Source organism: Crocodylus siamensis, chromosome 2 (assembly GCF_052110815.1).
Source record: "Crocodylus siamensis isolate JL-2025a chromosome 2, ASM5211081v1, whole genome shotgun sequence".
In the NCBI taxonomy this organism is placed as follows: domain Eukaryota; kingdom Metazoa; phylum Chordata; order Crocodylia; family Crocodylidae; genus Crocodylus; species Crocodylus siamensis.
In genome coordinates this window covers 267208890-267233331 of record NC_143396.1, presented here as the reverse complement: position 1 = coordinate 267233331, position 24442 = coordinate 267208890, and the positions used below count along the sequence as shown (strand labels likewise).

The 24442-nt window shown below is 43.8% G+C and overlaps 1 protein-coding gene across 7 annotated transcripts in view; it reads right to left on the bottom strand.

The window, feature by feature from the left end:
- PPP4R4 (protein phosphatase 4 regulatory subunit 4) overlaps positions 1 to 24442 on the bottom strand; it is a 134028-nt gene that overhangs the window by 35027 nt on the left and 74559 nt on the right. For all 7 annotated transcript variants that reach the window (XM_090033932.1, XM_090033930.1, XM_090033934.1 and 4 more), the window contains 4 exons: positions 22515 to 22622; positions 14408 to 14529; positions 9208 to 9330; positions 3185 to 3354 (listed from right to left, as the gene is read on the bottom strand). In XM_090033932.1, coding sequence (XP_089890058.1) covers positions 3185 to 3354; positions 9208 to 9330; positions 14408 to 14529; positions 22515 to 22622 — 523 coding nt within the window. The remainder of the gene's footprint in view (positions 1 to 3184; positions 3355 to 9207; positions 9331 to 14407; positions 14530 to 22514; positions 22623 to 24442) is intronic.

The window sequence follows — 24442 nt, the reverse complement described above, 5'->3', positions numbered from 1 at the left end:
GCTGCAGAACACTTATGAAGTGGCTGATTGCACAACAAATTGACCCTCACCAAATAAGGGATCAGAAAAGGCAATCCACTTTGGAGCACTTTAGGGAGCTTGTATTCCCTAGGATTAATTTGTGCCACAAATCGGTGCTAGGCTGATGCATCCCAACTGTGCCCTGGGGGCTGTCTTCTGGACGTGCTGCTTTTCTGAGGACATGAGCTAACCAACAGTTCCCAAACTCTGACAGATTGTGCACCACCAGTTTAAAATGGTATAGCCTTAAGTACCACCAGCAACATTTTCAGGTCAACCTTGAGTACCACTAGCAAATTTTTGTCATATAAAGTAACTATAATAAATCTGTTAACACATACCACTGACAGGTTGTCTGCATACTACTGGTGGTAATCATACCACAGTTTGGGAACCACTGAGCTAAGTGATGCAGTGTACAGAAATTTACTACTGGATAAAACCCAATAGTATTTTAGTATTTACTTTCTTCTTGCCTAAGAATGCCAATGTAGTGAGACAGTTACCATATGCAGTCTCCTGAGCCCCTCGTAAACATAGCATCACATGTAAATTTCTTAATTACTTTATCTCAGGCAAATGTAGATTACATGATGAACTCAATGACAGACTGCTTTAACATGCTTAGACTGCTTCCACAACTACATACCTATATGTAGCTACCAAGCACATGGTCCCATTTCTCGTTTAATTCTACCATACTGTGTAGAATTTTACACATTTTCTTAATAAGGTTTTAAAGTTTCCATGAATTAGCTGAACTTTTGATATGAGTTTTAAAACAAACAAAATACTTATTTGGGATACAACAAAGCCAGTCTGAAACTGCAGACATAACAGGGCTGTGTGAAACAGCTATGTTTTGTTTTGGTTTTGGATTAGGCCATTTCAGAGGATAGTAATTTGTTTTGGTGTTTCAGATCACTGTCCCATTTCAATTTGGCCAGCTCTGTTTTGGAGTTTCAATGCTGTTTTGGCACTGGTTCAGAGATTTGGTTCAGCCGGGGAGAGGCAGGCACAGCTGGGCGGCTGCGGGTTCTCCCATGGGTCCTCTGACTGGACCGGGCTCTCCCTGGGCAGGGGGAGCCATGGGAGAAGTCCCCATGGCTGCCCTGCCCGGCCCCAACCCCTACCCAGCCACAGCCTCCCAGCACTTAAAAAAAACAAAAACAAAAAAACAAAAAAACCTGCACTCACCAGCTGTAGCAGCAGCAATTAGGACCTCTGAGAGCTCGTAGGCAGAGTCCCCCATGCAGCATGGAGCAGTGTGTGTGGGGAGGGGGGGGCGGGGGCAGCAGGAATCATCCCTGCCTGACACCCACATGGCAGCTGCCCCACGGCACAGGTGCAGCACAGCAGGGCGCTGTGCATTGTCTGGGAGCTGGGGTCGCTGCAGTCTAGCACTGCTGGGCTCCAGCTGACACGTGGGGCCACCCCAGCTCCCAGACAGTGCACGACGCCCTGCTGAGCAGCACTGTACCCGTGTGATGTAACAGCTGCCATGTGGGTGCCAAGCGGGGGGGGTAATCCTTGCTGCCCCCCACTGTGATGGGGGGGCTCTGCCAGCAGCCCCTGGAGGCCCTCATCGCTGCTGCTACAGCTGGCGAGTGCAGGGTTTGTTTTTCTTTTTTTTTTTGTGGTTATTTTAAATGTCAGGAGGCTGAGCCGGGCAGTGGATGGGACCAGGTCAGGCAGGGCAGCCATGGGGGCTTCTGGCACGGCTCCCCCCCACTCAGGGAGAAGCAGGTACAGCCGGAGGGGACGTGGGAGAAGCCCCCATGACTGCCCTGCCTGGCCCCAGCTTCTCGACACTTCAAAAAAGCCCTGCATTTACCAGCTATAGCAGCAGCAAACAAGGCACCTGGAGGCTCATGGCAGAGCCCCCCAGCACAGCACAGGGCAGTGTGGGGCAGTGGGGATCATGCCCCGCCCCAGCACCTACAAAGCAGCTGTCACATCGCAAGGGTACAGAGTGGCTTGGCAGGGCGCCTTGTGCTGCCTAGGAGCTGGAGCCGCTCCAGCAGACAGCCAAAGCCCAGCAGCGCTCAGCCCCAGCTCCCAGACAGTGCGCAGTGCCCTGCCAGCTGTGCTGCACCTGTGCCAGTGGGCAGCTGCCTCACAGGTGCCAGGTGGGGAGGGGAGTGATTCCCACTGCACCGTGCTGTGCAGGGAGGCTGTACCACAAGCCCTCAGAGGCCCTGATTGCCACTGCTACAGCCGATGAGTGCAGGGCTTTTTTTTTTTTTGAAATGCCAGAAGGCTGGGGCGGGGCAGGGCAGCCATGGGAGCTTCTCCCACAGCTCCTCTGGCTGTGTCCGCCTCTGCCCTGGCAGGGGGAGCTGCAAGAGAAGCCCCCATGCCTGCCCTGCTGAGCCCCATCCCCCCCTCGCCCAAGCCTCCTGGCACTTTAAAAGGAGGACTGTGGGGTTGTGCTGGACTTTCTCTGGGGTCACCTCCTAAACATTTCCAAAATGTTTCAGATGGTTTTGTTTCATTTTGGAGATGTTTTGGAGCCTTCCATTTCAGATTTCAGATTCAGTGTTTCAGGCACTGAAACACCTCCAAAACAAAACAGTTGCCGAAATTACGTGCGCAAAACTTGCATTTACTGATATAAAACAAAAAATTACTTGCCACATCCCTTGGCACATTTTTAAAGCCAACATAAAAATAATTCGGTGATCATTTTAAGTACGAATACATTTTGGTTTAAATGCAAGTTCAAACATTCAAAATAGAAAACAGGCTAACAGAAGCTGTAGTTTTAGGCATCAAGATCTCATTTTTATATATACAGGTTTAACTTTTAATATGTATGTATATCTTATGCAGGGGCAAATCCTGGAAAGCCAGTTCTACAGAACACATGAAGGTCTCAGTAACTGGAGACCCAACAAATATAATTCTGCAGCTGTTGTTTCACTGGCATTGTACAAGGGCTTTGAGGGAACAGTATATCGGAAAGGATGAGACCAGTTTCTTGATCAAAATTAAGCAAAAGTTTCTGTGGTTTAAAACATTAGCAATGAGCAAGGCGTTCTTGCTTGCAGGTTTTTAAAGAGAAGCCCAGTTTTAAGCCAGTTTACTTGATTTTTTTCACAGGGGTTATGATATGGGTAACTACGCACCCAATTTAATTCATAGAGAATACCATTTAACTTACTGGAAAGTTGTAAGCACAATTCTTCCTCACTGATATATACTTCTTTTCCTGTTCTAATGTTTGAAATTGTATCTGATTATCACTGTGTCCATTTTCCTGCTGCAAACCCAGCGTGCAAAGTTTCTTATAAAATTCCAAAAATCGCAGATGTTGCTCCGGAGTAAAAATTCCTTTAAAAAAAAAATATCAATGCTTAAATCATCTCACTGCTCCAAAAACAATCTTATAACTGTTAGACTGTGAAATTAAATAATTAGCTTAATCCTGCTCAACAGGACTTCAATGGTAACTATTTCCTCACTTCAAATGCTAAAAAGAAACAGCAATTATTAAAAAAAATGAAACTTGCCTATAAAAGGAGGAATCTCTTATTTCTGCATTGTGTGCACATATGTGCATGGTTGTATACACACACTCATATATATATACACACACACACACATACAAATATATGTAAATATACACACGATACAGAGAGAGAGAGCGCAAGAGAGAGAGAGCGCGCGTGTCTCTACACGGATATTTCAGAAAATAATATCAATTTTGAAATAAAACCATTGCACATGCGCAATGATCATTTACTGGACCACATCACTTCTCTATAGAATAAGTAATGGGTGCATTCAACAATGCTGTCAGGGTTCCCCACTGTGATACAGTTTCCCAACTCATTGCATACAAAATTCTTTTGTTTCAAAACGGCCATTACTTCTGTAGATTTTAATACAGATCCAGTTCTAGAGAGAGACAGTAAAGGCATTTTATTTGGAAGGATTGTAAACCAGGAAAGCAGGGAGCAAACCAGGAAAGGCAAGGCTGCAACTGAACTCCAACTAGCTTCAAGCATCAAGGACAACAAAAAGTCCTTTTTCAGATATGCGGGGAGCCGGAGGAAAAGCAAGGGCAACGTTGGACCCCCGCTAAACCAGATGGGGCAACTGACAACTGACGCCCAGGAAAAAGCCAACCTATTAAATAGGTACTTTGCATCAGTCTTTCCTCAGTCCCATGGGACGCCCATGCCTGCTACGGGACAGGGAGATCCAGGTGATGGGGATCCCCTACCCTCCATAAATGCTGACCTCATGAAGGAACACCTTGAGAAGCTGGATACCTTCAAGTCAGCCGGCCCTGACAATCTGCACCCCAGGGTACTCAAGGAGCTGGCGAGCGTCATAGCCCAGCCCCTGGCACGGATCATTGAAAACTCTTGGCGCTCTGGTGTAGTGCCCGAAGACTGGAAGAAGGCCAATGTGGTGCCAATCTTCAAGAAAGGGAGGAGAGTGGATCCGGCTACCTACAGGCCCATTAGCCTGACTTCTATCCTGGGGAAGATCTTAGAAAAGTTTATTAAGGAGGCCGTCCTTGATGGACTGGCCCAGGCTAACATCCTAAGGAATACCCAGCACGGGTTTGTTGCGGGTAGGTCTTGTTTGACCAATCTCATTTCCTTCTATGACCAGGTGACCTATCACCTGGACGAGGGAGAAGAGATTGATGTCATATATCTTGACTTCAAAAAAGCTTTTGATCTGGTATCCCACGATCACCTCTTGGCCAAACTGCCCAGTTGTGGCCTTGGCTCCACCACGATCCGCTGGCTGGGAAATTGGCTCCGTGGTCGGACCCAGAGTGCTGTAATTGATGGCAGTCACTCATCATGGTGCCCTGCGACCAGTGGGGTCCCTCAAGGCTCTGTCCTGGGACCCAACCTGTTCAACATCTTCATTAACGATGTGGACATTGGAGTCAGGAGTGGACTGGCCAAGTTTGCCGATGACACCAAACTTTGGGGCAAAGCATCCACGCCAGAGGATAGGCGGGTGATCCAGGCTGACCTGGACAAGCTCAGCAAATGGGCGGACGAGAACCTGATGGTGTTTAACGCTGAAAAATGCAAGGTACTCCACCTTGGGAGGAAAAACCTGCAGCATCCTTATAGGCTCGGCAGTGCTACGTTGGATAGCACTACAGAAGAAAGAGACTTGGGGGTCATCATTGACCACAAGATGAACATGAGCCTGCAATGCGATGCTGCAGCTAATAAAGTGACAAGAATGCTGGCTTGCATTCATAGATGCTTCTCGAGCAAATCCTGGGACGTCATTCTCCCCTTGTACTCGGCCTTGGTGAGGCCGTAGCTGGAGTACTGCGTCCAGTTTTGGGCTCCACAATTCAAAAAGGATGTGGAGAAGCTTGAGAGAGTGCAGAGGAGAGCCATGCGCATGATCAGAGGTCAGGAAAACAGATCTTACGATGACAGACTGAGAGACATGGGACTCTTTAGCCTGGAAAAGTGTAGGCTCAGGGGTGATCTGATGGCCACCTATAAGTTTATCGGGGTGACCACCAGGATCTGGGGGAACATTTGTTCACCAGAGCGCCCCAAGGGATGACGAGCTCGAACGGTCACAAACTCCTGCAAGACCGGTTCAGGCTGGACATAAGAAAGAATTTCTTTACTGTCCGAGCCCCCAAGGTCTGGAACAGTCTGCCAGCGGAGGTGGTTCAAGCACCTACATTGAACACCTTCAGGAGTAAATTGGATGCTTATCTTGCTGGGATCCTATAACCCCAGCTGACTTCCTGCCCTTTGGGCAGGGGGCTGGACTCGATGATCTCCCGAGGTCCCTTCCAGCCCTAATGTCTATGAAATCTATGAAAATATCTTTCAAGAAAATGTTAGGTACCCAGTTTGCTTCCATGCTTGCCTCAGCAGTCTAGTTCAGGGTCACTATTCTCTAAAAGGGGAATGTTATTCTAGCATGCAGTGCTTGGATAAAGTCCTCTGCATAAACACAAGCTTTGGGAAGTTGAGGACTAAGTTTTATGAAACAGCTTGCTCAGGCCAACTGTAGTACATCAACTTTTATCATGCACTGAAAAACTAATTGGGCTGTCTCTACACATGGTAATCTACAGTTACACAGTAGGGCTGTGTGAAGCTTTGGTAACCAATTCGATTCAGAGGAGATTTGGCTGATTCAGCAGTTGAACCTCCAAATCTGAACTGAACTGGGAGACCCATTAAAAGGTCTGAATCAAATTGGAAGCCTCCAAATTGGTTTAGGGAGATTCGGAGATTCAACCATAGACTATACAGGCGGTCCTCGACAACACTGGACACAACTGCCTCCAGCTGAGAAGTCTGTTGTGAAGGGTGGAGAGGGGAGGAAGGAGCATGGGAGTGGACGGCAGATCAATGCTCTCACAGTGAAGGAAGGGATTGGGGCTGGGGCTGGGGCAAGCTGCCCAGCTGGGGCAGAGGGGTGCAGGACTTGAGGAGGGGGCTTGAGCCACTGTGCACCACCGTGTGCCATCTGTCTGGGAGCTGGTCTTCTGGTGGCCCAGAAGGGCATGGGAGTGGGCATGTGCCCTCGGATCTGTGCAGGTTGGGCTGGGCCAGGCTGCACTCCAGGAGGCTAGCCCCAGTCACCCGCCACCAGGCTGTGGTCTACTGGGTGGGTGGACCCAGGGCTGAACTCTGGGAGGCTAGCCGCAGCTAGTGGCAGTTGGGGCTAGCCTCCCGGAGCACAGCCTGGCCCAGCCCACCCCGCACAGATCCAGGGACAAACATCCACTCCCATGCCCTCCCAGACCAGCAGCAAGAGCTGCTGGAACAGCCACCAGAAGAGTAGCTCCCATGCCAGCGGGACATAGTAGTGCAGTGGCAGAAGCCCCGTCCCCAAGTCCTGTGCCCCCCCCCCCCCCAGCTGGGCAGTTTATCCCAGCCGCAGCCCCAATCCCTCCCTCACTGCAGAAGCATTGATCTGCCTACCACCCCCATGCTCCTTCCCTCCCACCTTTGCCCACCACAACAGACTTACCAGCAGAGGCAGCTGTGTCCAGCATCATCAAGGACTGCCTGTATAGTCTATGGCTGTATCTCCAAATCTGAATCGGCCAAACTGAATCAAGACAGTTATTTGAATCACCAAATCGAATCACTGTCCCTCTGAATTGGCCAAATCTGAAACAAATATTTGCTGCTTCGCACAGGCCTATTACACAGGGACCATAAACAGGACTAACAGTTTACAAGTGAAAGCACCAATGTGAAGAAGCAAGAAGCACCAACATAAATGTTCTGAAACTGGGTTCCTTTCCTTATGTTAATGCAGAGGGTAATGCTTAATGGAAAGTGTTCCGCATTTTTAAGTTTTCACTGAATTTCACTGCTAAATTACCAGATTTTTTTTTATTGAAGTTATTTTTTACTGCTTTACACCCGTTTTTCAGTGTAAGTCAATAAAAACTGATCGGGGGGGGGCAGTGGTGGCAGCCACACACGGAGTGGGGGTGAGGGGAGTAACAGTGACCAACTGGAGGCTGGGGAAGGGTGGCAAGATCTGCTGCCTGGGGACATGGGGCTCCTAGTTCTGACCTGGGCAGGACAGGAGGGGCTGCAGGAATCACTCCCAGGGCAGGCGGGTCTGAGCTCCACCCAGTAGCTCTGGCTGCAGCCCTGATCTGGGCACTGGGAGCTACGAGCCCTGCTGGGGGGGCAGACAGGAGAGCCCCGCCCTGCTCCCTGTGACAGGTGCTGCACCTAGCTGCTCCACATGGGACCGCAGGGCTGGAGCCACTGCCCAGGGGCATGGGGATCCTGGCTCTGACTGTGAGCAGGGCCAGAGGGGCCAGCACCAATCCCAGGGTCAGGTCCTCCCCTTGTGTCCAGCCACACACCACTCCCCACTTCCCCCAAGAGTCCGGGCAGCCCAGCAGCAAGCTGCTGCAGCAGGGGGAGGGGCTCAGCACAGCCTGTCAGTCACTCCCAGGGCTGCAGCAGGGAGCAAAGTGGGGGGAGCTGTCAGTGGGTGTAGGGAGGCATGGCTCTTGCTGCTATGTGCCCCCCAGGAGGGCTGCATCAGGCTCTTCCCAGGGGGTACATGCCCCTGAATCTGTGTGTGGGACAACAGCTCTTGTCCCACGTGCAGATCTGGGGCCATGTGCCCCCAGGGAAGAGCCCAGTGCGGCTCCTCAGTCCGCAGCCCTCCGGGGGGCGGGGGGGCACATACCAGCAAAAGCCACCCCTCTACCCCACACCCACTAACAGCTCCCCCCACTTTGCTCCATGCTGCAGCCCCAGGAGTGGTGGATAGGCTGCGCTCCACCCCTCCCTCCGCCCCTTCACTAGTCCCTCCTTCCCTATTACTATTTTCCCTGATTTAATCTGTTTTTTTTTCTTTTCTTCCTTTTATCCTGTTCTCAACCCGTTTTTTTTTATGTTTGGGAGATAAACCCTGAAATATTCCTGGAATTTTTTTTTTTTTTTTAATAAAAACTGAAAATGTCAAACACTATTAATGGAGTAAGCAGAAGCACACTTGTGCTCACTCCTACAAGGAGTCTAGGCTGCAACTGCAGGAGCAGAGAATCTGAGTACTATAAAACCTCTTTAATTCTCCCTCCTTACTGGCCTGCATTTCAGGAGATACAGAACAGCACTTTCTTTCTAATATGCCCTATTTTCAAAGGCTTCCAGTTTAACCATAGTGAGATTACAGACAGATGCAATAATTGTACTGATATCAAAAGATAAAGATATAGAAGATGTTACCGGCATTGTGATTCTGTAGCAACACAAGTGTAGCAAAACCATTCCAACTTTAACTCTGTTTCATTCAGGGTCAAATCAGAGCAATTTAGCTAAACTTTTACAATTACAGCATCATGGCAATGGGACAGCTAGATCCTAACCCCTGATGTGCAATCGTGAGCAGCAGCTTCCTTCTCTTCCCCTTCCCTTACCCTTTTAAAACAGCTAGGTATGCTTGTCCAAACCCCAACACACTCCACTTGCAGGAAAACTAGGTATCAAAATGTTAAGATAAAAGTAGACAACTTCTACGAGGTAAAGAAAAGAAATCTAATCTTTATGAATCTTTATGCACTACATGGCTTTAGAAGTTATTTGTATTAATTATCATTCCACTTGAACTATTTCAACTATCTAGGTTATATCACAATACCACAATACTTAAAGTCCCTCTTATTTTTAAGATTTTTTTTTAGGATCATACCATATAGTCCATTACACAGTTTCCCCAAATGGAAAGACAAAGAAACAAGAATAGATTCATCTGCTTTGAAGGATTTTTCACAGAATGATTTCACTAAGGGGAGCACAGTTTGACTCCTGTCATCTGAAAGACAAAACAGATTTTCAAAGTTAGCCATTCTCATTTAAACATCTGAAACACAGCACACACATTTTCCTGATAAAAATTGTAAATAATATCTTCTAAATTGTTTGGGAATGATATTTAACAGGCAGCCTTATTTCAGGAAAGTAACTAATAAACAGAATAATAGAAGTATTAGATTTTGCCTTTTTATTTAAAGAAAATATTTCATTTTGAAATTGACCAACATTCTTTAAGAAAATGGGCATGGAATTTAAAATGGAGGAAAGGTTCAAAACCAAAGCAAAAGATTTAGTGTTTGATTAGATGTGTTAAGCCAAGCCAAAACATATTGTCAGACAAATAAAAATATATTTTTTCCCATCAAGTTAAAAATATATATTTTTATTTGAAGACCTCTGGTACCTCCCTATATTCTAATTCTTTCCTAATACCCAATGACAATTGCAGAAATTATAAGTTAAAAGAAAAAAAAACAATCAAAGTCTAAAGTTGACAGCAACACTTATTTTTGGACTGAAGAGACTTTACAGTCTATTATTAAACTTAATAGTACAAATGCTAACTGTTAATCCTTTTGTTGATGTTTTCCCCAAGCTACCAGATTTACCCAAATCCAAGGTGACCTCAAATTTAAGATGACTGCCAATAATTAGATTTTATACACAGCAAGTGACAGACAAAGAAGCAGCAGGGCAGAAAGCAACTTGACCCCTGCCCCTTGTGCCTCATCCCCTCCCCCCCAGAGCCGACCTCTCCCTGCCACCACTACAAGGAAGCCCTAGCTCCAGCTCTGGCAATGGGGAACAGAACACATGGTGGCTCCAGCCTCAGAGACAGTTATCACAATGGCAGCTCTGGCCCCTGGCCTGAGTAGGGACCAGAGCCAGAATGACCAATCCCCTGCTGCTATGCAGGCCCCCACATGCTTCCTGCAGCATCATATGGTCTCCCCTCTGCTCCATGGCTGCAAGAACTATCCAGGATCTGGCCAGGTGGGCAGCTACACCTCCATCCCCATACTTGAATCCAAGAAAAGGATTCCCCCCACCATAATACTGAATTGGGGCGGGGGGAGGGAGGGGAGGGACCTCATAATGGATTTTAGTAAATGAAGTATATTATTTTCTTTATTCAGTTTTTGATATGGTTAGTATTTTGATTATGTGTATTTTGATAAGTCATCATAAACTCAACAATATCTGTTCCGCACTCGAGTTCCAGAAAGGTGTGGTAAAGTCAGGAAAACAGAAGTGGGAGCGGGAGCAAGAACAAGAGCTTTTGTGGAAAACGTTCAGACTGGAATAAAAAGAAAACCCCACATCTAGAAAACTAAGAGCTCTGTAATGAACCGTGCTGCTGGATCACAGACAGCATACTCAAGGATACATTTTGTCTAGTTTTTTTTTTGTTTTTTTTTTTAGCTCACTTCGTTTCTTTGTAGACGCTACCTGCAACTCTCCATGGATGACAGAGGCAATAGAGCTAATTATATTTGCCTTAGCAACACTAACGATATGGAACATGGCTGGAGAACACTGCACTCCCAATTATCCAGGTAAGATTCCTTGAGGACTGTGCCCACAGCTGCATGTTAGACAATGACTTAAGACTATGGATTATTCAACCCTGAATTGAAGTAACTTAGGTGCAGAACTAGGAAGGTGCAACTGGAAGCATGTGCCCTCCCTCCCTAAAGAGCTAAATGAACTTGCAGCAACAGATGAGAAGTCTAGAATTTAGTACCGCTCACTAGAAGAAAAGTGCGCTAAACCTTGGAAAAACTGTAAGCATGTTAAATATTCTTGTCAACAACTCTTTGCTAAAACCAAACATGAACACAACACACTCACAAATACTAAGGGATATGCATATCTTTGCAAACAGGAAAATAAAAATTCACTTATGTCAATTTCCAAGCAAAGTCAACATGAGCTGCTGGTGTACAGCGCTTCTATACAGTGTGTATGCATGTTCAGTGTACCAATATTGGGTTTTAAAAAACATGGAGCAAGATTGTTCATAGAATCACAGAAGTTGGGTCGGAAGGGACCTTGTAGCTCTTCAAGTCCGACCCCCAGCCTGGACGGGAGAAAAAAAACTGGACTCAAATGAGTCCAGCCAGGTAGGCATCAAGCCTCTTCTTAAAGATCCCCAGGGTAGGAGCCAGCACCACTTCCCTTGGAAGTTGGTTCCAGCTCCTAGCCACCCTAACTGTGATGTTCCCTACTCTAAAAATGTATTTACTGTATTTAGCATATATCAGAATAAGAACAGGTTAAAAAATATTTAACTTTACAGGAACAGATAGAAAAAAAATTACCCCTGGCCTAAGCTTGCTTTCCCATCCACACCCCCCACCTCCCAGTCAACAACAGTTTTAATTTTCACCAGAGATTCCATTCCCACAAAGGGAAAAACATCCTCTAAAGTGTGAATCAGACACTGGGCAGCTCTGCCCTGGATCTGCGGGCTGCCCAGTGCCTGGTCTTGATCTTCAGCTGAGTGCTGGGATCAGGCCCAGGCAGCCCCGAGTCCCAGTTCAGGGATCAGAATGGAGATAGCCACAGAATCCAGGGCTGCCCAGGGCCAGTGCCAATAATCAAGCAATTGTTGGCACCAGGACCAGACAACCCTGGGTCTAGTTCAACCCATGTCTGTCCCCAGCTGATGCCAACAAATCAGCTGGCTAATTCTCAGCATGGGCTGGGACAGCCCTAGTATAGAACACAATGCATGCCACACATATGTAGCTGGTTTGCCATTTTATGATGCCACAAGTTGTCTGAATGCATGGCATGTTGTAATTTATGATGTGATAAACACATTAATCATATGGTAAATGTAATGGCTGCCAAGAATCTGACAGTCCGATGTACGTATAGACAAGAAAGAGGCAGGGAATTAAGTGTAGGGTGTCTACTGCTTTACATATTTTTATAGTCTTGTAAAATAAGTTTACCACTTCTTTGTGGGGATGAGAAACAAGGGTTCCCAAACCAGTAGAAATTATTATTTACAGAACTTACAGACACATTCTCATTCATTAAGATGCTGAATGTCATCCACACTCACATTTTTTTACATCTTTATCATATACACAAAGGTAAGAAAGGAAGATTATTGGAAGTTTAAACATTTCTAAAGATAAACTTAAATAAGATGGACTTATAAACCTATTCTCAATGTGGTCAAAACCACTGTAGAGAAAGGGGCCAAGACTTGAGCGAAAACTGAAAATTCTGGAGGTGAAGGTTAGCAAGTGACCTCTTGTAAGTTCATACCACTGAGGCCCAGCTGCCTGAAGCAAGATTGTTATGGTCAACTTTGATTTTATTTTCTTTAATAATGACCACAGAGATAGGAGTTTGCACTGCAGGAGGAAAGCTCTTGCTGGCTTCAGTTAGAACTCTATCATATCTGATAGGGTAAGAAGTGGTTATGTATTGATTGCCAAATCTAGATGGGTAATTAAAGAGAAGACATATTCTAAGCTTTCCACTCTCTCCTGCTTGGATTTGCCTTTGATCAGCCAATTGTCAAGACAGTGGTAACAATCACCACCCTGAATATGGAGCACCATATTTATTAGCTCAGTCTCCTCAAGTTTGAAACAGGATAAAGACCCCCTTTGTTCTTCCGAATAAAAAAAAACACCTAAGCCTATAACTTGTACTCCTACGGTACTACTTTTATGACTCTTAAATGAAGCTCCAAATGGAGCAATGAGGCCACATCTTTTTGTGAAAAATTCAGTGCAAGTCAGCTCATATTTTAGAGCAGTATAGACCAACAGCATAATTAAGGGTCCAGGCACCAACTTGAAGACAGCAACAGTAGGTAAGCCAGTATGGGTTTTTATGTAAAGTCTAATTTAACGGTAGATTTGCAAAGACAGAAAAAAGAATCAACTAGTTATTTTTTTTAAGCTGAAAGTTAGCAAATGATAATAGATTACGCTGATTTGGACACTACTGATTTTCGCCTCACTACCAAAGGCAGTAAAAGGAGCTGAGGAAAATGTATGGTCACTCTGCCCTTTATGCCTATGTATAACAGCACAAAAGAAAAAGGGTATGGTCTGGCCAATGGAAACTTCCACTCCAAAGACACTAATCTTGTGTGCATGAGGCGCATGAGTTCCAACAGTTGGATTTACACCAATATATACTTGAAGGCAGAATACACAACTGTATCAGCACCTAGTCTACCATATTGTATTTGGTCTGCCATACTGCAAACTCAAATGTTCAGTCTTCATCTGAAGTGTTTGAACAATCATGTCTACATTTGACCTCCTCCTTCTACCCAAGTTTGTCTAACTGCTCTGTTAATGCTCCTTACAAGTCTTTTACCTTTACTTATTGCTTCTCCTTGCCAACCCTTATTCACTGAATTAGTCTTTTTATAGTACATTAAAGAATTTCCCTTACTTCATTCAAGTTCCTTCTAGAAATTTCTTCTGTAAATGACAGTGCACTTATAACAAACATGAAGTATGAACACACCATTTTGAGATAATGATCTGCAATACATATCTAGTGGATACTGACTAGAGCCAGATGCTGATACCTTTACTCACAGTGAGCTGTAGCATACTCTTAAGTTCTTTCAGTGAAATCAATAGAAGCACTCAAGAAATAAATTAACCAACCTGAGTAAGAGTATCTGAATACTGGCTCTTTGGAAAGGGACTCTGTAATACTCTATGTTCTAAACAGAGTTGAACAGACTTATAGCATTTCATAAAGAATGATAACAATCCAACATTCCTATCAAATGCAGAGTCATTTTGCTCAGCCAATTTATTCTCCCCAACAGTATGTTAGAGTACGCTGTTTGACAGCTGGCTCACTCCTACTTGGAAGATGAAGTACATGAAGTCTCACGAGGCACGTAACAGACAAAAATAAAGAAAATGAAAGAAATATATAATTTTAAAAAAAATCTTAATAGCGTGGATAGACCACAGAGATGTAAAAGCATAGTTGTAACCTCATTCATACATTAAAATTCAATTCTATAGTCCAGAAAACTACAGCAAAACTGTGCGCAGCAGGTCTATCTATGAGCTTACCTGCATCAAACATTTCAAGCAAATTAACTAAAGTCTCGAATGCTGCAAGACGCACGCTGCTCCCTTCATCTCGTGCTAATTCTACTAATTCAGGAAGTACCACATTTTTTGTTAGTTCTGTCCTGAAAAGCAAGAAAAACATTAGGAAAGACGTAATACTAAACTGCATCTGTAATACTAAACACAACCTTCCCTCAAAATATCTCTCTCCTGAAAGCTTATATTACAAAATAATCACTATTCATGACTAAGAAAATTGTATATATTATGGCATTTAAAAAAAAACAAACAAACAGAAATCAAACATTTTAAAATTTTACTTTGAACAGATATTCAGGAACTTCTCAGGGCAATAAAAAAAGCACATTAAAATGAAAGTAAAGAGATCACATGACATCACCAGAGCAGATTGCTGCCCAAAGCTAGATCTCCATGGGAGAGATGGCGCAATCCACAAACACAGCTGATCCCTGACCCCCCTAACTCCCAAAAATCATTTCCTCTGTTTGTAGAATGCATATCCCAAGTACAGGGATCAACTTGAAAAGCTATTTCCCAGAAGAAACTCACTGGAGGATCCTTATTCAGAACAACTCACAAGGTTTGCAGAACCAAAGCTGGCTGCTGCGCAAGGAAACAGAACAGGCAGAGCAACAAAGAAGAAAGACAAAACAGCCCCTCTGACCAGAGAGGACTCTGGTGAGTTCACCTCAGAAATCAGAGCTTTAAAGTTTTCTATGGCAGCAGAGTTTAATAAAATCAAATCAGAGATAAAAGAAATTGACAGCAGGGTGACAGACCTGGAGATAAAGGTAATCAGCCATAAATCTTCCATATAAAATAAAGATGAATGGAAAAAAGAAGAGAAAAGGACCTTGTAGAGAAAACTGAGATTACAGAAAATTGAGAAAGAAGAAATAGCAAACAAGAGGATTCCTAGAAACTGCAGAGAAGGGATATCCATCAGAGTATAAAGCAAGTATTCCACTCCTTCCTACAGATGAAAACAAATGGCACCGACAGATATGACAGTTTGTTACACAATTGGCCACTGAAAGTGCTCTACAGTCATGCACTGACAGACATGCATGGATGCAAAGCACTTTAAAAATGCTGGATCACGTAACAATCTGAACCCTCATTACATGAGGTTTCAGGTGAACACACTCAAAAGCCCAGCTCTGCTCCTGGCACTGTCTTCAGAATGGGAGGGGAAGAAAGGAAGGGAGTGAGTTTGGTCTAGGGTTTGACCAGGCAGTGCTAGAAGGTGGGGCAGGTGAATTGGAGGGGGGGGGGACCTCCAATCCACCCAGCCCCTCCACTCCACAGCAGGCTAGGGAAACCCTAGAATAGACCTCCCTCCCCTGCCTTCTCCCCTCCCCTCTCATCCCAAGATAGCATGGGAGCTTGGAGAGAGGTGTGTGGCTAGGAGACAATTGTTGTAGACATTCAGCCTCTCTCCCTGGATGAGCTCTGAAGTGGAGCTCAATTACCTACCCTCCTAATACAACAGTGAACATCTGTCAGGTCAGGAGGGTTGGTCTAACTCATGGCACTTTGTGAAGTTCCATGAGTTAGACTGGGAAGCTGCATGTCGGTCAGCACCCAAAGGCAACACTCCTTGTAGACAGGGCACAGAGCTTTCTACACTCCCTTCAATTCAAACAAAGAGACACGGCACTATGTTTACTCCATTTTGAACAAAAGCAACAGATTCTGAAGAAGATGAGAGACATCTAATCCTACTCTGAAAGGATATAAAATAAGTGGTTCACAACTTGTTACAGGAACACTAAGGAGAAGTAATTGAGTGAAATCACAGCATCTCTCAGAGAAGCAAATTTAAGATACAGATGGGTTTTTCTTTTAAACTTATCTTTAAACATCAAGAACAGCCATATGTTTTGAAGGAGAAAAAATATTATGTTAAAATCCTTGAGAAACTAAACTTAATGGAAAGCACCCTAGAATCTCAGCCTGAGAGCAATACAGACAATGAAAAGCAACACCATAATACTGAATGGCAAACTGTTAAAGCTCAGGGGAGTACAAGGGCAAGGAGACTTGAAGTTACAAGTCTAGGGGTATTCAAGAGGACCCAAGACTGAATAATAGTATGCAGGAGAAGAAAATTAAATATGAAAGAGGAAACAGGACAAGGGAAAAAAAGAAGAGATAAAAAAAACAGCAATTTTGTGACCCAAAATACATTTGGAAAATGGGAAAATTCTAATGTTAAAAGGAAAGGGTAAGGGGGTGGTGGTGGAGTATAAATAGTACAACATGGGAAGAGCCTGGGGAAGGCCTAAAATATGGCACTGCATGACTACCTCTAGAAAACAGTATCTGATGAGCTATCATACCATACTCCTCTGGGATGCGATTCAGGAACCTCAAAGCAGAGCTAGCCTTAGGGGTAGGAGATGTGGGTGACCACCCAAGGCACCATGGTCAGGGACATGTACACATTCACAGCAGTGCTCTTCACCTGCCTCACCCCAGCTGATTCCTGTCCCACGCAGGAGGAGCAGTGCCCAGCCCAGCCTGCCCCCTGCCTCCAGCCTCTGCTCAGAAGGAGCCATGCCAGGCAGATGTGGGTAGGCGGTGCCTGCTCTAGTCCACTCATCTTGCTTCTGCACAGCAGCAGCGGTGCCTTCCTGCCTGGCACACCATGCCAATCCACCTCCCTGCTGGACTTCATCCCATGCCCCTGGCTGTTTTCCTCTGCCCGCAGCTGCACCACTGACTTGGGGGAGGTGGGGGGTGAGGAGGTGCCAAAACAGAAGTTTACACAGGGTGCCATTCTCCCTAAGGCCAACTCTGCTCCTGGTAAGGAGTTCAAAACTCAGGTGTGGATGGATTAAATATTCTCTTCCATCTGAGGGACAGAGTGAATCCCCATATTTTATGAAAAAGAGTAAAGGATAAAAAAAAAAAAAAATAAGGATCATTTGGGATCCAAAAGGGAAGGAAAACAGACTGGGTAAATACTGAGTATGGGGAGAAAGTGAGGGAGACTAAAGGGCATTTTAAAAAATGGATAGTTTGAGGTAGAGGTGCACCGATATATCCGTCGCATATCAGATCAGCACTGATAAAAGGAAAATTAACATTTTTAGCAACTGGCCTTTTTCAGTTGGTGTAGCTGATAATGCCACTGATAAATGCCGCATGCATGCGGCCAGGAATGTGGCCCAGCAGCTTGGAGAGCAGCATCTGGCTGGTAAGTTTGTGAGAAGGAGAGTGGGGGAAGGAAAGGGTATGGGGGGTGCAGATTGAGGCTCCCATGGTGAGGAAGGGAGTGGGGCAGAAGCGGGGCAGGGACAGGCACTGCCCAGCCAGGGCAGTGAATGTGACCCCATCAGGAGCGGGATGTAGCCATGGGTGGCTCATCCGGGGGTACAGAGTGGGGTGCAGCTCCCCACTGCTGTGCATAACCCCAGTGGAAGTATGGGGGAATGTGCCCCCCCAGATCTGTGTGTGGGGTGAGAGCAGGCTGCCCACTGAGGGCTTGGAGCCAGGGGCTGTGCTAGCCTCTTCTCGGTGGGAGATGGGCCAGGGATGGGCTTACGGCAGGTAGAGGCGGTGCTGGGAGGGGGGGCCTACGGAGTGGACTATAACCAACCCAAAAATTGCCATAGCTGCCACTCCCAGCGCTGCCACCACCCACCCTGAGCACAGCCCGGGGCCAACCCCACCCCCCCGCCATCACAAAGAAGCTGGTGCAGCCCCCAGCCCCAAACCTGCAGCCCACCTCTACCCCATGAACAAATCCAGGAGGCACATGCCCCCATGCTTCTCCCAGGGATGTGTGCAGCAGCAAGGAGCCCCTGCCTCATGCCCACCTCCTGGATGAGCCGCCCACAGTTCCACCCTGCTCCCAGGGTCGCATTCTCCACCCTGGCTGGACAACACCTGCTCCTGCCCCACTCCTTCCCTCACCATGGGCCTCAATTTGCACCCCATCCCCACACCCCTTCCCTCCCCTACAATCCTACACCCTTACAGACTTGCTGGCTGGATGCTGCGCTCCTAGCTGCCATCTTGCACTCCTGTAAATCAGCTATCAGATCTATATTGGCTAATATGGCTGGTTAATTATCAGCCATCAGTATCAGCCAAAAAAATCTTTATTGATGCACCCCTAGTTTGAGGAACTAAACAAGGAGAAATGGAGCTGGGTATAAAAAATGGTTGGGGAAGTGAGAGCTTTAGTGAATAAAGTTAATTTTAAGGTAAGAATGTATCAAAGAATACAAAGGGACCACGACATTATTGCAGGCATAATAAATAGGCCAAAGATAATCTAGATATGCATTATTTCTTATATTATAAAGAAGTGTGGGCAGTTCCAGCTAATAGATTTCTATATCTAGATACTTGTGTACATATGTACACACACACACACGCACACTTTCCTTAGCTAGTAAGCCAGTGTCTCTAGCCAAAATAAATATGAATATTAACGTATAGAAATGTATCAGTATAGTGTTACAAGAATTGATGTATATTCTTTCTTTTGTAAATATGTAACAACTACAACCTCATGCAACTCCTGTGTATTATTTCAGTGTTGGAGTTCTGTTTCTGTATCTGCCTAAATAAAAACATACGCTGTGATAGGTGGAGGCACATGGAAATGACTTGTCCCTGAAGGTCATAGAGGAGCCTGTGCCGCAAGCTAGCATTATCCATAGGGAACAGCAAAACTGACTTTCTGGCCCAATACTAAGTTTGTTTTTTTCAAAGCCAGTTCTAAGAAGTGAGCAAAAAGATTCTTCTTTCCACTACCTGTTGAAGGTAATCCTGGCAAAATGAATCTAAATATCTACTGCATTTACTGCATATCTACTATGAATCTTTCATTACTTTGGAGACTGAAGGGGAAAGATATATTCTTGGTATGGAATCACCTATATACAAAGTTGGGTTAGTCTGAGGAAGAGGGAGAGGTAGAAATCCATTTCTCTGAACAGCCAAATGAAATGTAGATCTCCAGGTAGAAGTGTTGTCAGTAATGATTATTTGGTATTTTTTCAGGGCATATCTTGCCCCTGTCTATATGAGAGCAAAAATGTCTCTTGAAATTGTATTAATACCTGAAAGGAGTGGAAGAGAGTCAGTGTTCTGCCTTCCTTCCATGTCATGTTTGCTTCTTCCAGATATTAAAACTTCTGTATTTTGGCTTTTTATAATAATTAAGAGGGTTGAACTGAACAAGACCTGAACTTAATCCTTTTTTTGCTCCGTTGGGAAAGCTTTTGGTCTGATCTTTGGCTGATATGGAGCGACACAAAAGGTGAACAAGTTTATGCCAGACAGGGATTCAGCTTTTTACATTTATGCCACACAAAAAGGGAGGTAATTTCAGGCAAATACCATGTTATAATTCAGTATCAAACCATGTGAGTGCTAACCAATAGGACAAAACCAAAATTATATAAAGATGTTTAGATATTATTTTTGTGTAAAGGCAGTTTTTAGACTTGAAGGTAGAATAAATAAGTATTGTAAGTACCAGAGAAAAACAAAACATCATAGGGTAGCCTTAATAAAAGGAGCCAAAAAAAAAAAAAAAAGACTCTCACTACACTAACTAAACTGAAAACAGTTGCCCATTTGCACATCAATGCAAATTATTGTTTCAAAATGTTCAGAAATAAGTACATGCAAAGCTACATGAATCCAGCCACTACAGCTTATTGAAACAATTCATAGCAACAAACCAAGAAGTACTTCAGTACCAGTCTGATTAAGTGATAACAACCAGCTAATCATTTCTATAAGATGACCAGGAAATACTGTTTTTATGAAATACTGTAATTATGAAATAGGTATCGCTAAATGGCAGAGAAACATAAGAAATTAATGCTGTTGTGCCCGGTTGCAATATTTGCATAAAGACATGGATGTTTCTTGTTGTTCACTTGCTTTATTCCACAATGAAACAGATAAAGTTGTATTTTTCTAAATATCAACTATTGTACAGTTTTCTGTTAAATCACCTTTCTGAAGATTGCTCATGGTTTTGTTCTCCCTAGTCAATTGTCTTTGCACAATATGCAACCCTTTCTGAAAAAAAAATCAATATCCTTTTTATAACGCGTCTAGTTTTGCTTAGGCTAAAGGTAGTATCATCCAACAGGATGAATTAATTCATTTTTTTCTGGAGTATGATTTAATAGCCCCAAAACACCTGCCCTAAGTCACCAAGTAAAAATGGATTCCTTTCTCCTCAGCCATGCTTCATTCACCAGCGTTGAACTGCATAAACTGAAAAAGTGGGAAAATAAATGTCCATCTTTTCCATCAGACCTGACATAACTACCTTGGATTTGACACATCCAAATACCTTCCCCTGGCATCTTCATACTAACTACCTTGAGCCCCTCTCAGCCAGGCATCAGCAACTCTGATTTTTGTGCCTGCTTTTATGGTTAATGCATGGAAAAGCAGCATAAAATAGAGTATGGAGACAGCTACTTGTGATGTCATACATTTCAAAATATAAAAAGCAGATTTCCTGTCACATGTTCATAGGTAACACCTTCACTATATAGTAACACCACAAATTCAAAGTGTTACTCATATCACAAAATGATATTGCTGGACTTCCACCCCCAACAAAATAATATTTTACAGTAGTGTTGTAGCTTATTTTGAATGGTAAATGTGTCAAGAGACTTGGTAAATAAAGCTGTAGAAAACAATGGAAATGCAGAGGTGCATTTCAAGCGAGAGAGAAGAAATGGAATATAAGGAACAAAGTGGATCAAGAAATAAATGAATATATAAGCTGGGATACAGAAGGGGAAAAAAGATTTCAAATAAAGATGAAGGAAGTTAGAATAGCAGACAAAAGGAAAACAGGTAATTCGGAACAGGAAAAATAGCTGGAGCAAAAGAGACATTTTCAAACTGTGTGTTTGCAGTTTTTTGTTTTGGTGGCAAAATGATACACTTAACTTGAAAAATGCTTTAAAGAAATGGGAATTAGAAAAAGCAAATAATAGTTTATACAGGCTTACTGCTTCCAGAAGATTATGTGACCACCTATTTTTATTAATTCCTACATTTTCTATGCAATCATTTGCACTCTTAAAAGCAAAAATACTTATGGTAAAAATGAAGTTTAACAAAACTTATCAACAAAGAGTGTGAAGTGAAGGTTTCATACTTAATTCTATAGTTACAACACTTATTTTACTTCACTTTACTTTTTCACAGGCCCTAACACCCACTCTGCAAATACGCTGGAAACGCAGCATGGAAGTTACTCCAGGGGTTGCCACTGCCATCAGTATTAAGAACTCCATCTCAGGAATGTTAAGAATACTATTTTTCCAGACCAGTGATTCTCAAATCACAGACGCACAAGACATTTTTAAGATGATGCAGAATGCTGCTCAATATTAGCACTGTTAGGTGTGCAAACACTTGCATGATTTACAAGACAAACCCAGACATTGCAAACAAGAATCCAGAGTGTTAAAAACAAATCTGACTTGTTGCAGCCTCTTGTGAGTTCTTTGCAGTAGAAGAATTGCTCTATTATTTTTCCATTGCCAAAAAATGAGTGAAAAAGTTAAGAGCTGTAAATTTCTGAGGGTCACCTTGAGTCTACATAGGTTGAGAACCACCGTTCCAGATATTCAAGACTGAGACAGTGCCCTGTAAGCTTTAGCATGTTAGTTCCACAAAGTCTTCTCAAGTCCTACAGTCATACACATTAAGAAACAGGGGAGGGTTTCAAGCTTAAAGAGTTCCTCCAGAATACAAATTTACTGTAAGTGGGATTTGTATCCAAATTACAGTACTTTAACATTTACTACATGCCAGTGGAACCTTTCCATTGACTTGAAGTGGCTTTGGATCAGGTCCTTTTTCAAGAAAAAATAAACCCCTTTTTGTTTATATGATGGGTTCACTTTACTATAATTCACAAAAACAGCTTTGTAGTGGGGAATATCTATGTACAATTCATTGAGAAATCTCTATGCAGGCTCAGTATCAAATTATTTAAATTGCAGCTATCCATGTTTCAAGTTACAAAGCATTTTTATACATATATATTTACATTCTGTAGCAGTATACAAATTCTGCTCACCCTATTCCTTGAGCTATATGTTCCAGTTGGCGACACATGCAGGATCGAACTTCATATTCTACATCCTGACAGAGTGATTTTACCAATGGAAGAATTTCCCTTTTAATACTAAAAATAAGAACAATTTAAATTAACATTAAGAAAAAAAAACCCTGTAAAATCAATTTGGCTTACATAAATGATTCTAATGGTTCTCAGAACTCAAAATTTTACTCTTCACATATTAGCCTTTAATATTTATCATCTTTAACAGCAATTATAGCAAATAATATTATGAAGGAAAGGGCAATATAAAGAACTATTTTTACACTTATAATTATGAAATTTTATGGCATTTTGGTTAAAGCAACATACTGTAAGCTAACACAAAAATAATATTAACCACATTCACCATAACTTACTAATACTTAAAAAGTTTTTCATAGATTTTAAAAGTGCAACTTTTAATAAAAACACTTAATAACCAACTTCAGTGCAATTTTTGGGCTGCTGGCATAAGAATGCATATATGCAATTATATACATTAAAATGCAAGCGCCAGTTATTTTTTACATCAAAGTGCTTGCAAACACCACAAAAATAGAGGCATAAGTGGCTGTTTTGTTAACTTAGAAATTTAAGTGAAAACAGTCCAATCCACTGAACCAGATATCAGATTAATCTATACAAGTGTCCACCAAATCAGATAGGACGCTTCAAAATCAGCATGTACACCCTGTGCTGTTAAACAGTCCTCTGTCACCTTCCTACTATATGATGCAGGACCTGCAATTATAAACATAATCCACAATACTTGAATAGACACAAAAGGACAGAACGTCCAAATTGGAGGATGAGAATCGCTGAAGCTTAGCCATTATTTAATCTAAGTAGACATCTACTTAAATTGCACAGGCCACCAATTATTTTTGGGCAGCCTGCCAATTACAGGCACTTTTCATGCTAGTGGCACATTTTTTTTCTGTTCCCCCTCATGCTGCTTGCTCATTGGCCAAGAGCCCAGCAGCATCCCCTGCCCTCACCAGTTTCCATCCTCCCCACCCCGCCCAAACAGCAGCTGCAAGTACATTCAGCATCCAAAAGTGGCTACTGAAAAAGAAAAAAAAAATCCTGTTAGGGGCAGGAGGCTAATCTGTTGGAGTCAACACTGGATCGGGAGCAGGAAGGGGGATTACTGTAGGATAGGCAACCGTAGAAAACAAAAACCAGGCTCCCAATTTCCCCTCCTGCCCCCAGGTCCTGATTCCCCACCACCACAAGCTCCAACCATCAGTTTAACCCTGACAAGTCTGCACAGCCTGCTCCCATCTCCCTCTCCCACTAAGCATACCCATGTTCCCCATGACCCCAGACTGGCTAAGCACTGCAGCACTGCCGGACCTGCCACCATCTGCGAGAAGAGTGCCTTCAGGGTAGGGCTTCACATGATCCACGGCAGAAATGTACTTTGCTCTGTGGACTGTCTTCTCATTCCTCCTGATGTTAAGTGCAGCAGCCAGCCTCAGTGTGCTGTATGTACTGTCTCTAAACCTTTCTGGTCTCCTGCTCTGCCCAGTGATTGGGCTAATCAGCATGCTGACTGGCTCAATCACTCAGCCTGGCAGAGAGATCCTGTACTTTCCCTGGGGCCCCTGTGCTGCAAGGGAAGGTTTCCTGTGCTTTCATGTGTTCCCCACTTGTTGTGGCTCACCTCCAGTAAGTTTTTCAACCCACTTCCCCAGGCTGGAAAGGTGTTTTCCTGCTCTTCAGGAAAGGTGGGGGATTTCCTGCTTTCCCTGAAAAATTTGATTTAAGTAGATCCCTACTATAAGATTTTTTTTCCAGATTGCTCAATCCAAACTGAAGAGGCTCTTTAGCAGTTTGCCTAACTGCAGAGTGGGAAATCATTATTAGCAAACCATTAATTTGTAAACATTACAGCCACTAAG